The sequence below is a fragment of the Carya illinoinensis genome, chromosome 11 (assembly GCF_018687715.1).
Source record: "Carya illinoinensis cultivar Pawnee chromosome 11, C.illinoinensisPawnee_v1, whole genome shotgun sequence".
NCBI lineage: Eukaryota > Viridiplantae > Streptophyta > Magnoliopsida > Fagales > Juglandaceae > Carya > Carya illinoinensis.
Genome location: NC_056762.1, coordinates 38,475,055 through 38,487,485, shown reverse-complemented (window position 1 = coordinate 38,487,485; position 12,431 = coordinate 38,475,055). Strand labels below are relative to the sequence as shown.

General features: G+C 42.9%; 2 protein-coding genes across 2 annotated transcripts; one reads left to right on the top strand and one right to left on the bottom strand.

Annotated features, from left to right (window-relative positions):
- Window positions 1-997: 997 nt before the first annotated feature.
- On the top strand, window positions 998-1,963 carry LOC122282473 (serine/threonine-protein kinase ZRK1-like). Its single transcript, XM_043094424.1, has one exon. The coding sequence runs from the start codon at window positions 998-1,000 to the stop codon at window positions 1,961-1,963; it is 966 nt and encodes a 321-aa protein (XP_042950358.1).
- A 501-nt stretch (window positions 1,964-2,464) lies between these two features.
- Window positions 2,465-4,525, bottom strand: LOC122281547. The gene has a single exon (XM_043093128.1). It carries the CDS (start codon window positions 4,214-4,216, stop codon window positions 2,903-2,905), a length of 1,314 nt encoding a protein of 437 aa, XP_042949062.1. The 5' UTR covers window positions 4,217-4,525; the 3' UTR covers window positions 2,465-2,902.
- Window positions 4,526-12,431: the final 7,906 nt, after the last annotated feature.

The window sequence follows — 12,431 nt, the reverse complement described above, 5'->3', positions numbered from 1 at the left end:
TTTTCAACTGTTTCATGTGATTATTAAAATTTTTACAAATTTCAAAACAAACAAAAATCAATAAATTTTTACAAACTTCAAAACAAAAATAATAAAAGAAAACATATTCAAACAATTTATATTTTATAATATCTGTATACAACTTTATCTTTATTCTCTTCTAAAACACAATAAACATTTTAATTCCAATCATTTCATTATTATTCATGTAATTCTGACATACTCCAATGTTCAAAGGAGCCTTGGGCCTTGTTTGGATGGTAGTGTATTTTTAGATATTTTTAACTATTATTTTTCAAAAATCCATCAAATACAAAATATGTTTCAATTTTAAATTTTCAACATTTTCGTCTAATCATTACAATCTTCTCAAACTTCTAAACAAAATATAAAAAAAAAAAATTACAATCTTTTCAAATATCAAAACAAAAATTATATTAAAAATCCTATTCAAATAATTATTTAATTTTATAAATTTTTATTCAATTTTTCTCATTTTCCAAGACAGACCCGTTTGGATATTGAACTCATTTTATTTCAAGTCATATCATCTAATTATTATAATTTTAAATTCTTATAAAATATAATAAATAATTTAAGTTTTTTAAATTTTAAAATAACAATAATATTAAAAAATAATATTTTATTTAATTTTTATTTTAACTCAATTCATCTTAAGGTACTCTCCAAATTACACCTTAATAAAATGTCTTAATTCAAATTATTTTATTACTATTTATAAATTATTTTACATAAATATTCTAACCATCCAAACTAGCCCCACTTTCCGCGAATGGTTGATCTGGAACGAAGCAAAGCAATACCTAGTGGCTGTCCGCGTGGGAATGTTGACCAATGAAATGGTCGTCGAACCCCTCAATCAGACCCAGCTCCACTCACTTTCAGCGAGTTTTCTCGGTACTTTCGTGGATTTTAATGTGTTAAAGGTTTATAGCTCGCAGAATGGGGAGGAAGGAAAAGAGATCATTTGTTAAGAATGGCCGGAAAAACACGAGGGGGTAAGGCCTTTCTAGAGAATGGAAGCATGCTATTGGAGAAGCTGGTTGCCGCTTGTAATGGTAGGCCTATTCCCATCCGTATCTTCTCTTACCATGAGCTCGTGTCTGCAACCAACAACTTTGATTCAGGGCTTGTTCTACGTGTTGACGCGTACTACATATGGTACAAGGGTTCTCATGAAGGGCGAACCATTTCCATTAAGAAACATGGAAGTAATCCCTGTCCAATCGAGAGTATCTTCACCGACATCGCTATTTCTGCAAAGATAAGGCCTCACAAGCATGCTGTGAAGCTAATAGGATGCTGTCTCGAAACTCCACTTCCCATTTTAGTGTATGAATCTATCACGAATGGGACTCTTGCTGCTCGAATTTATGCCTCCGATGATGATGGAGTTCCCCAACAAAGACGGCCAATGGCGTGGCAGAGGAGATTGAAGATTGCGAGGGACATTTCTCATGCGATTTCCTATCTCCATACTGCCTTCTCCAGACCCATAATCCATAGGCAAATATCCGTGTTTTCTATCGTCTTTGACCAACATGATGTTCCCAAATTGTCAAACTTTTTTGATTGCATAACAATTCCCAAGGGTGAAACCTGCGTATGTGTTTCGTTTTCTGGGTATGGCCGAGGTCATCAATGCCCGAACTATGTTCAAACGCCCTACGTAACAGAAAAGACTGATGTCTACAGTTTTGGTGTACTTCTTTTAGTTCTTTTAACAGGACGACGTGCTCCTCACATGGTAGAGTCCGTAAGAAATCGAAGAATAAATGAGATCGTAGATGCTGCAATCTTGGCAGAGGGAGGAGCAGATATGGAGCGACAATTGCAAGCAGTGCTGCAGTTGGCTCTCGCATGCGTAGACTTGGAACCAGAGATAAGGCCAACTATGGTTGATGTTGCAAAAGAACTGCGGCGGATTGATAGGTTGGACTGAATGATTATTTCTTTCCCCTCTTATATCTAAATTCTCTTGTAAACATCAATTCGATAAGAGGTATTTTATGCCTCTACAGTTCTACTTAATCACCTGCGATGAATAATGATTATTCCCAAAGTAGATGATGGAGAATGGCACTGCAAGGAACCCCTCTTGTCGAAACTTTTGCTATTGAGTTGGCTGGCAACAGCAACGTCTGTAAATTCTGAAACTTTAGAGGAGCATGAACATTCGTGTGAGCTGCATAATTCCGGCTTAAAGAATAGCCATCTCTTGTTGAACTGTGCAGGACCCAAAAGTATAAGTAGATCCCGAAAATCGATGTGCCACACCTCCAGCCGGAGGGAAATCCGATTCACTCAAAATCACTGCCCCATGTAAGAAACAGAACTTGCGACAATTCAGTCTCAAATAATTGAAGTAGAGAGGGTACTTTGCATCAGGTTAAAATTACATGCCCTATCCAAGAAGAGAAGCATAGATGATTTTGCACCAGACTTGTCAGTGAAATACAGGGCATTGGACTTGCATCAGAATCAAGGCTAATGCAACTACACCTTTATCTATCTATAGGACCATACAACCTGTTTTTAAGATACATGCAATTGAACATATTATTACAAGATTTACAAGCTAAAGATGTAATTATTTCAACTTCCTCAAAAGAAATCAGCTGCATAAGGCCCGGCTTTCTCTGTTTTTGGTACTGGCTGTTTACAGGGTTGTAAAATGGCAAAAGGCGTGCTTTCATGTATCGATGAATTCTGTAACACAAGGAAGTGGGGGTGGCTGGGACTTTGACTGCCTTGAATCATGTATCGATGATCCAACTCTTTAATTCTGTCATTATCCGATAAATGCTAGCCAAGAGAAGGTAAGTGAACTTACCGGTTTCCCACATAACAAACTCATAAAATACAAACAAACCACCATCAGTCATCTACATGATTGTGAAGAGACGGCATCAGGATTCGAGTCCGGATCTGACCAAGTACTGCTGTCTTCGTTTTGCATGCAGTCTTCAAAACAGATATCCTCAGTCTCATCCTCGGAATCATTTACAATATTATGCTTCGAGTATGGATTGTATGTCCACTCCAATCTCTTCAGTGATTGTGAGGAAACCATAACATCAGCAGAGTCCAGCTCCCACCAAGCGCTGCTATCCTCCTCTTGTATGTTATTATCATCAACTCTCCCACGAACAATTTCTTCAAAACCCTTATCCTCAATATCCTCAACATCATCCTCAAAAGCATATACCTTTTTCTCCACTTCAGACTTGTATGTCCACTCTAACCTCTTCAAAACATCCCGGTCCCTCCATTTCCCAAGGACCGATCCTGCCTGTTTCTTAGCCTTTCCCATCAAAACTTCCATCCATGAAAATCCCACATCTGCAACCCTCTTCAAAGCTCCATCGTTCATATCCCCAACAACAACTGTCCTCAGACATCTCAGTTTTGCTTCCTTCAAAACATCCACGAAATCTGAATCATCTGATACAAGCAACATACACTCAACCCTCCTTCCGTCCATCATATCTACCATATGACTTTTTAAGGCAGCATCCGCCTCTTGTGGATTATCCGGCACAGTTCGAACCCAAAACCCTGCCCGCTTCAACTCATCGGCCAAACTATACCCCAAATTGGCGTTCAAAATGCCCCTTGAAGCATTCTTATACTTCTCCATTTTCATGGAATACTTGGCCACCAACTTCACTCTCCTCGCCCCCCTCGCTGACTCTATCTGATTCAACCTCTTTATATGCTCCGACTCATGTATTTGCTTAAAATGATTCACAAGCTTCTCATTCGTGTAAAACTTTCTCCCACAAACTCGACAGAGATGCGGCTCAACTGCCTTAGTCAGCCCCCTATTCTTCAACGGGTTCGACTTCTTCCTCCTCTCTCTCCGATGCTCCCTAACAACTTGCGGGACATAGGCAAACGCGTGGCGATTTGCATACGCCACCATGTATCTAACATCCCCAAAAGAAGACGCCGCCGCCTTTAGCTTGGCAGCGGCTTCGTATGGTGGGAACGAGTTCGGTGGTTTATTGTCCAGATCCCAGAAGATTGCCACATTGTTGTGGGCAATTTTTGGTCTTGAAGAGCCTGATGATTCCGAATGATTAGAGTATTCAGAGTGAAAAAATACACTCAATGGAATAAAGGGGTTTAGGGTTTGCAATCCTTTAGATTGTATCGTGCAGAAAAAGCTTCGAACTTTGAGAAACACAACCATAGGTAGATGGCTGTCTTTCTTTTAATGTTGAATACTTGAATTACAAAAAAGAAAAGCGAAAGGAACAATAATTGGGAAGGGAGGGATGATTGAGATTGACTAACCTTCTGAGATTGAGCGTAGGGAGTGGGTGGTGTTGTTTCAAGGTGGGTTCCAATGGAGATTCGGAGTGTACAGCGGCTATCATGACTGGTTTGGATATTCATGAGAGGGGTTTATGCTCTATTTGGAAAACTGGACTCAAGAGTTCGGCCCAACTCTTTTTCCTCCTGTTTTGGTGTTTTGGAAATCAAGACCTTCGGCTCCGTGACTAGAGTCTTTCGGATTCATTCGCAATTATTTGTACGTCCATGTATGTAATTTAAAAGTGAGAAAAAATTATTTATCATTATTTTTATTATTTATATAATTTTATATTAATATAATAATAAATTTATAATTTATAATTAAAATATAATAAATAATTTTCAATCATTTAATATTATATTATAAAAAAATAAAAAAAGAATATAAAATAAGTAAAGAGTAACATTACCCCTTTTTTTTTTGAAAATGTAAATCCATTCATCATAACGAAGTTATAAATGTGACCTATCAATACAAGAAAATTCCGACTATAAGCCAACCTACGCATCTGCTCTGGAGTACCTGTCACAACCCCCAGGAGATTTGCCCGGAACCACACCTCGGCACGACCCATGGAGGGTCAGGACAGTCACATGGCTAGTCTACTTGCATGGCTTAGCTCAAACCATGACACGCAGCGGGCGAGCATGGAGACTACTGACCGCGCGCAGACCATGCATGCAGGCTTGCGCGTGCCCTTGAGCGTGCATCTGCGCGCATGCATGCGTGCCCCCACACTACCTAGCAAGGCCAGTGGCGTGCCCCCACAGGCACGCCATCCAGCGCACGGCTCCAGCCGTGCCTTGCAGAGCAGGTTAGTGGCATGCCTCGTGGTGTGCCATCCAGCGCATGGCTCCAGCCCATGCCTTGCGGAGCAGGTCAGTGGCATACCCACCAGGCATGCCATCCAGCGCATGGCTCTAGCCCATGCCTTGCAGACTCAGCGCCCAGGCCACCAGCTTAGGCCATGCCGTGCACCATCATGGCTTACCTTCAGCAAGCCATGCCCATTATGCCGTGCACCACCATGGCTCACCTTCAGCAAGTCATGCCCACCACCATGGCTCACCATCAGCTAGCCATGCCGCACCACCCTGGCTCACCATCAGCCAGCCATGCCGCGCACCACCATGGCTCACCACCTAGTAAGCCATGACCGCACCACCTAGCCATGGACCAACCTGACCACCGTGCACCACCTAGCCCACCATGGGCCATGCATGGCACGGCTAGACTTGGTCCATGGCCATTATCTTGTTATTTACTTTATTTATTTAATTTGTTTTATTTATTTATTTTCTAGGGACCTATTGGGGGTTTCCAATTTGTTTTTCTTATAAATAGGACCTCCTTCATTTGCTTTAGCATCTTTTGGCAAACTCCTAGAGGGAAAACTCTTGTTTGAGAGATCACAAACTGGTGTCTTTGCACTTAGGCTTTTTGGGTACAATTCGTGAATCCTAAAGAGAGAATCACACTTTGCAATTCATGAATAAGTGTGATTCAATCTATCTTGTTCTTGCAACTTGGTGCAATTCGTGAATCCAAGTTGTGTTTATCAATCTATGAGGTTTATTCATTACTTGTGCAATCCGTGAATCAAGTATTGATTATTCTTTTTATGTGTTTGTTCATTCAAGTTCATTAGTATTTTGCTATTGTTCTTGAGCGTTTTTCGTTGTTCTTGAGTGTTCTTCATTGTTCATGCATGTTCTTCATTTTGTTCATGCATGTTCATCATTGTTCTTGAGGTGTTCTTATTGAATTTGGCTCATTCAATCCGCCCAAGCCCCAAAATCACCCCACACAAGTGTTAGTCCACTTTCCATATTGGATTGCTCCATCTTTCATGCCTTAGCCGCCCACCCCAATTGCCAATCAAGGTTCCTATAATTTAGGAACCCTAGTTAACCCATTCCATACTCCATAGCCGGCCATACGCATCATCCATCATATCTCAAGATTTTAGGAGAGTCATCTCCAAGATTTGAAGGAAATCATCTTCCAAGATTTTAGGAAACTTCCTAAAATCTCTCCTCCATCAAATTTCGGCCAGCCCTAGCCATTCTCTCCACATCACTCATCTTCAATCCTAGCCACCCATCTTACATTTTCCAAACCCTAAACACATCATCCAAACCCTAAGCCTATCTTCCAAGTGGCGCCTACACCATAGCACTCATTAGTGACGTGCGCCCATTACCCTTGAACCACACCATCACTCTTCATCTTCCATCACTCTATACACCCATCTTAGCCTAAACACTTAACCCCACCATCTCCAAGTGGTCATATTGACCACCTTTGCATGTGAGCCAAGCAAGAGAGGAACCAAGGTTCGGTCATCACAAGGCCACCATTGGCGTGGAGGACTTGGTGTTTTGGGTCTAGACCGAGGACCCCAACACTAATTGGTGCTTTCGTTGAGAGAATTCTTGTTTGGTGATTTTGAAAAGTTCTCACTTCTCCAAGAGGTAAACAACGCGATAACTCAACCTTGTGAATTTGATTGGGAGGTCCACGGAGGACCTCGACATTGTTTACTTTCTTGTTGCTTGTGAATTGTTGAATTGAAGTTTGGGGGTTGAGGTAGAGGACGGAGTTTTGTTCTTGAAGGGATCGACCACCCTAGAAGGTGGAGGATCCAAGGTTGGACATTTGCTTGTGCAAGAGGGGTTGCCCACCCACAAAGGTGGACAACTCAAGGTCGGACTTGTGAGCCCATCCTACCGCCCATTGAAGTGCAAGTTGCTGTCCAAGGCTACACCAACCAGAAAATTCAATTTGCAAGACTAGTTTGCAAGAGTTTCAAGAAGCTAGTTTGCAAGCATCATGAGTACAAGCAATCAAGAGGCCGAGTTGATCAAGAGTTCCAACCGAGAAGTATTGAGGTACTTGAGGGGGTCAACACTAGAGTCATGGACATCCTAAGTGAAGTCAACACCACTATGGCCGAACTTAGAATGGTTATAAATGCTATCACCCATGATAGTGAAGAGCATAGAAGAGCTATGGAGACTATGAGAAGAGAAACACATGAGAGTATTGAAAGAATTGAAAGAAGGCTTGTAGAAGGCCAAGCCCCACGGCAAGAGAATAATGCACAAAGGCGTGATGCTTTTGTGGATGGTGTGGAGACAAGCGTGACCGAGTCTTTGCATGATGCGGTGCATGAGCCACCAAGAGTTGAATTGAGAATAGGTGGACGTGTAGAGCATGATGATGTTGCCGTGGAAAGGTGGATTTATGGTGGAAGCCACCATAGAAGTCCTAGCACTAGAGGAAGACATCATGATGTGAGGTATGAGATGCCTAGAAATGAAGATAACCATGAGGCCGAGTATGGGTATGAAGAGGAGAGGCCTTGGGGCCATGAAAATCAAGATGATAAAAAGCCTTTGGGCCATGAAAACCGAGAGGAGAGAAGGCCTCACTACTATGACCAAAATGGAGGCAATCATGAAAGAATGTTTGATGATGGAATCCATGATGAGAGGAGGGGAAACCAGACTTATGACCGTGGACCCAAGAGACCAAATGTGGACTTCCCTAAGTTCAATGGGGGGGATCCATATGAGTGGTTGGATAAGGTGGACAATTATTTCCATGTATATGATGTTCCAATGAGAGAAAGAGTGTCAACGGCTTGTTTCTACTTGGAAGGAAAAGCTAGCAAGTGGTGGAGGTGGATAAGAGATCAATATGAGAAGGATGAGAAGAGGTTGGGATGGACCGCCTTTGAAAAAGAATTTTTGATGCAATTTGGACCCTCACCAATTGTCAACCATCATGGGCAATTGGCAAAGTTGAAACAAGAGGGAAAAGTACACCATTACATTGAGGAGTTTCGGCAACTCCAAACCTTGGTTAGGGGTTGGTCCGAAGAGGCACTAATTGGTACTTTTGTAGATGGGTTGAAACCTTGGCTTGCCAAGGAGATAAAGTTGAGGCAATCAAGAAGTTTACAAGAAGTTATGAGAATGGCGGAGATTCTTGAAGAGAGCACTCACATTGAGAAGCGTCATTCTAAGGATATGGGGAGCAAAGTTTCAAAACCTTTGCAAACCAAAATTCCTTGGAAAGACAAGGAGGGAGAAGCGAGTGCATCAAAACCAAAGTCATATGAAGTGAAGAAGATGTCTAGAGAAGAGGTCCAAGAGAGGATAAAGAAGGGTCTTTGTTTCAAATGTGGTGACAAATGGAGTAAAGAGCACAAGTGTAGGACCGGGCAAGCATATGTGTTGCTTGAAGATGAAAGCAATGAAGTAGAAGATGAGGCACATGAAGAGACATCTAGTGAAGAGTTGGAGTAAGAGGGGGCCGAATCTAGTGAATCACTAGAGGAGGCCGAATTGTCCTTGAATGCCATTTCGAGTGTACCTAGACCCGCATCAATGAGAGTGATGGCATGGGTAGGGAAATTTGAGGTGACTCTTTTGGTGGATAGTGGATCCACCCACAACTTTGTCAACTCTAATATTGTCACCAAGATTGGGTTGAAGCCGTGTGTCATAGATCCATTTGAGGTGAAAGTTCCAAATGGAGACAAGTTGAAATGTGAGGAAATTGTTAGGGAAGTGAAGATGAACATATAAGGGGTGAGGATTGTAGCCGATCTTCATGTCTTGGCACTTGGAGGTCTTGATATTGTATTGGGAAACGCTTGGCTTAGAAGCATTGGGAAAGTGTTGAATGATTATGAGAAAATGACCATGGAATTCAAGATTGGGTCAAAGAAAAAAGTGTGGACAACATTGTCACCCAAGGAGATCAAGTCTTGTGAAACTCTTATGTTTGAGAAGTTGTGCAAAGGTGGAGCCTATTGTGTGGCCAAGGAAAACTACTTGTGTAGTGTGGAAAATAGTGAAGAAGAAGGAAACAAAGATGAATTAGAGGGGCTGCCCGTGGAAGTAAGAGAAGTGTTGGAAGATCATCGGGGAGTTCTAGAGGTGCCTTCTAATTTGCCACCATCTAGAATTTCTGATCACTGGATTGTGCTTGTTGATGAAAAAAAGCCGGTGAATGTTCCACCTTACCGTTATGCTCATTTTCAAAAATTGGAGATAGAAAGGCAAGTTGATGAAATGTTGAAAAATGGCTTGATAAGGCCAAGTACTAGTCCTTTTTCCTCTCCCGTGCTACTAGTGAGGAAGAAATATGGGACATGGAGGTTTTGTACCAATTATAGAGCCTTAAATGAGGCCATGGTGAAGGATAGGTTCCCTATCCCAACCGTGGATGAGATGCTTGATGAACTTCATGGTGCAAGAATCTTTTCCAAGTTGGATTTGAGGGCCGGCTACCACCAAATAAGAATGAAGAGTGAAGACATACACAAGACGGCCTTTAGGACACACTCCGGGCACTTTGAGTACCTTGTTATGCCCTTTGGATTGTGTAATGCTCCTTCCACTTTTCAAGCCGCCATGAACACAATTTTCAAGCCATTGTTGAGGAAGTTTGTGTTGGTCTTTTTTTATGACATCTTGGTTTACTCCAAGACTATTGAAGAACACAAGAGCCACTTGAGAGTTATGTTGAGGATCTTGGAAGAACACCATTTCTTTATAAAGGCTTCCAAATGTGCTTTTATGGAGAGGAAACTAGAGTATCTTGGCCATTTCATCTCGGGGGAAGGGGTGAAAGTGGATCAAAGGAAGATTGAGGCCATGGTTGATTGGCCACTACCTCATGATGTTTCGGCCTTGAAGGGTTTCTTAGGGTTGACCGGCTATTATAGGCGGTTTGTGAAGAACTATGGGCTTATTGCTAAGCCACTTACATCCTTGTTGAAGAAGGATAACTTTGCATGGACCCAAGAGGCAATGAAGGCCTTTGATGAGTTGAAGAGGGCTATGACAACCACTCCCGTGCTAGCACTACCTAACTTTGAGAAACCTTTTGAGGTTTACACCGATGCGAGTGGTGAATGGATAGGGGCTGTTTTGGTTCAAGAAAAGAGACCAATAGCCTTTATTTCTAAGGCACTTGGAACTATGAAGAAAGTTTGGAGTACCTATGTTAGGGAGATGCTAGCGGTTGTGCATGCCGTGAAGGTGTGGAGGCCTTATCTTTTGGGAAGGAAGTTTACTATTGTCACAAATCAACAAGCATTGAGGCATATGCTTAAGCAAAAGATAGTGACACCCGAGCAACAAAAATTCTTGGTGAAGTTGCTTGGTTTTGAATATGATATCATCTACCAACCGGGAAAAGAGAACAAAGTGGCAAACGCCTTGAGTAGGCGTGAGGGGAGTTCTTTACTACAGGTAGATCATGGAGATGATGAGATGGTGTCGAGGGTTTCACAGTTGATCCTTGAGGGCAAGGATGTGCTTGAAGGGAGGGGGAATGTCACAACCCCCAGGAGATTTGCCGGGGACCACACCTCGGCACGACCCATGGAGGGTCAGGACAGTCACATGGCTAGTCTGCTTGCATGCCTTGGCTCAAACCATGACACGCAACGGGCGAGCATGGAGACTACTGACCGCGCGCAAACCATGCGTGCAGGCTTTCGTGTGCCCTTGAGCATGCATCTGCGCTCATGCATGCGTGCCCCCACACCACCTAGCAAGGCCAGTGGCGTGCCCCCACAAGCACGCCATCCAGCGCACGGCTCCAGCCCGTGCCTTGCAGAGCAGGTTAGTGGCATGCCTCGTGGCGTGCCATCCAGCGCATGGCTCCAGCCCATGCCTTGCGGAGCAGGTCAGTGGCATGCCCACCAAGCATGCCATCCAGCGCATGGCTCTAGCCCATGCCTTACAGACTCAGCGCCCAGGCCATCAGCCTGGGCCATGCCGTGCACCATCATGGCTTACCTTCAGCAAGCCATGCCTATCATGCCGTGCACCACCATGGCTCACCTTTGGCAAGCCATGCCCACCATGCCGTGCACAACCATGGCTCACCATCAGCTAGCCATGCCGCACCACCCTGGCTCACCATCAGCCAGCCATGCCGCGCACCACCATGGCTCACCACCCAGCAAGCCATGACCGCACCACCTGACCACCGTGCACCACCTAGCCCACCATGGGCCATGCATGCCACGGCTAGCCTTGGTCCATGGCCATTATCTTGTTATTTACTTTATTTATTTAATTTGCTTTATTTATTTATTTTCTAGGGACCTATTGGGGGTTTCCAATTTGTTTTTCTTATAAATAGGACCTCCTTCATTTGCTTTAGCATCTTTTGGCAAACTCCTAGAGGGAAGACTCTTGTTTGAGAGATCACAAACTGGTGTCTTTGCACTTAGGCTTTTTGGGTACAATTCGTGAATCCTAAAGAGAGAATCACACTTTGCAATTCATGAATAAGTGTGATTCAATCTATCTTGTTCTTGCAACTTGGTGCAATTTGTGAATCCAAGTTGTGTTTATCAATCTATGAGGTTTATTCATTACTTGTGCAATCCGTGAATCAAGTATTGATTATCCTTTTTATGTGTTTGTTCATTCAAGTTCATTAGTATTTTGCTATTGTTCTTGAGCATTCTTCGTTGTTCTTGAGTGTTCTTCATTTTTCACTTGAGTGTTCTTCATTGTTCATGCATGTTCTTCATTTTGTTCATACATGTTCATCATTGTTCTTGAGGTGTTCTTATTGAATTTGGCTCATTCAATCCGCCCAAGCCCCAAAATCACCCCACACAAGTGTTAGTCCACTTTCCATATTGGATTGCTCCATCTTTCATGCCTTAGTCGCCCACCCCAATTGCCAATCAAGATTCCTATAATTTAGGAACCCTAGTTAACCCATTCCATACTCCATAGCCGGCTATACACATCATCCATCATATCCCAAGATTTTAGGAGAGTCATCTCCAAGATTTGAGGGAAATCATCTTCCAAAATTTTAGGAAACTTCCTAAAATCTCTACTCCATCAAATTTCGGTCAGCTCTAGCCATTCCCTCCACATCACTCATATTCAATCCTAGCCACCCATCTTACCTTTTCCAAACCCTAAACACATCATCCAAACCCTAAGCCTATCTTCCAAGTGGCGCCTACACCATATCAATCACTAGTGACGTGCGCTCATCACCCTTGAACCACACCATCACTCTTCATCTTCCATCACTC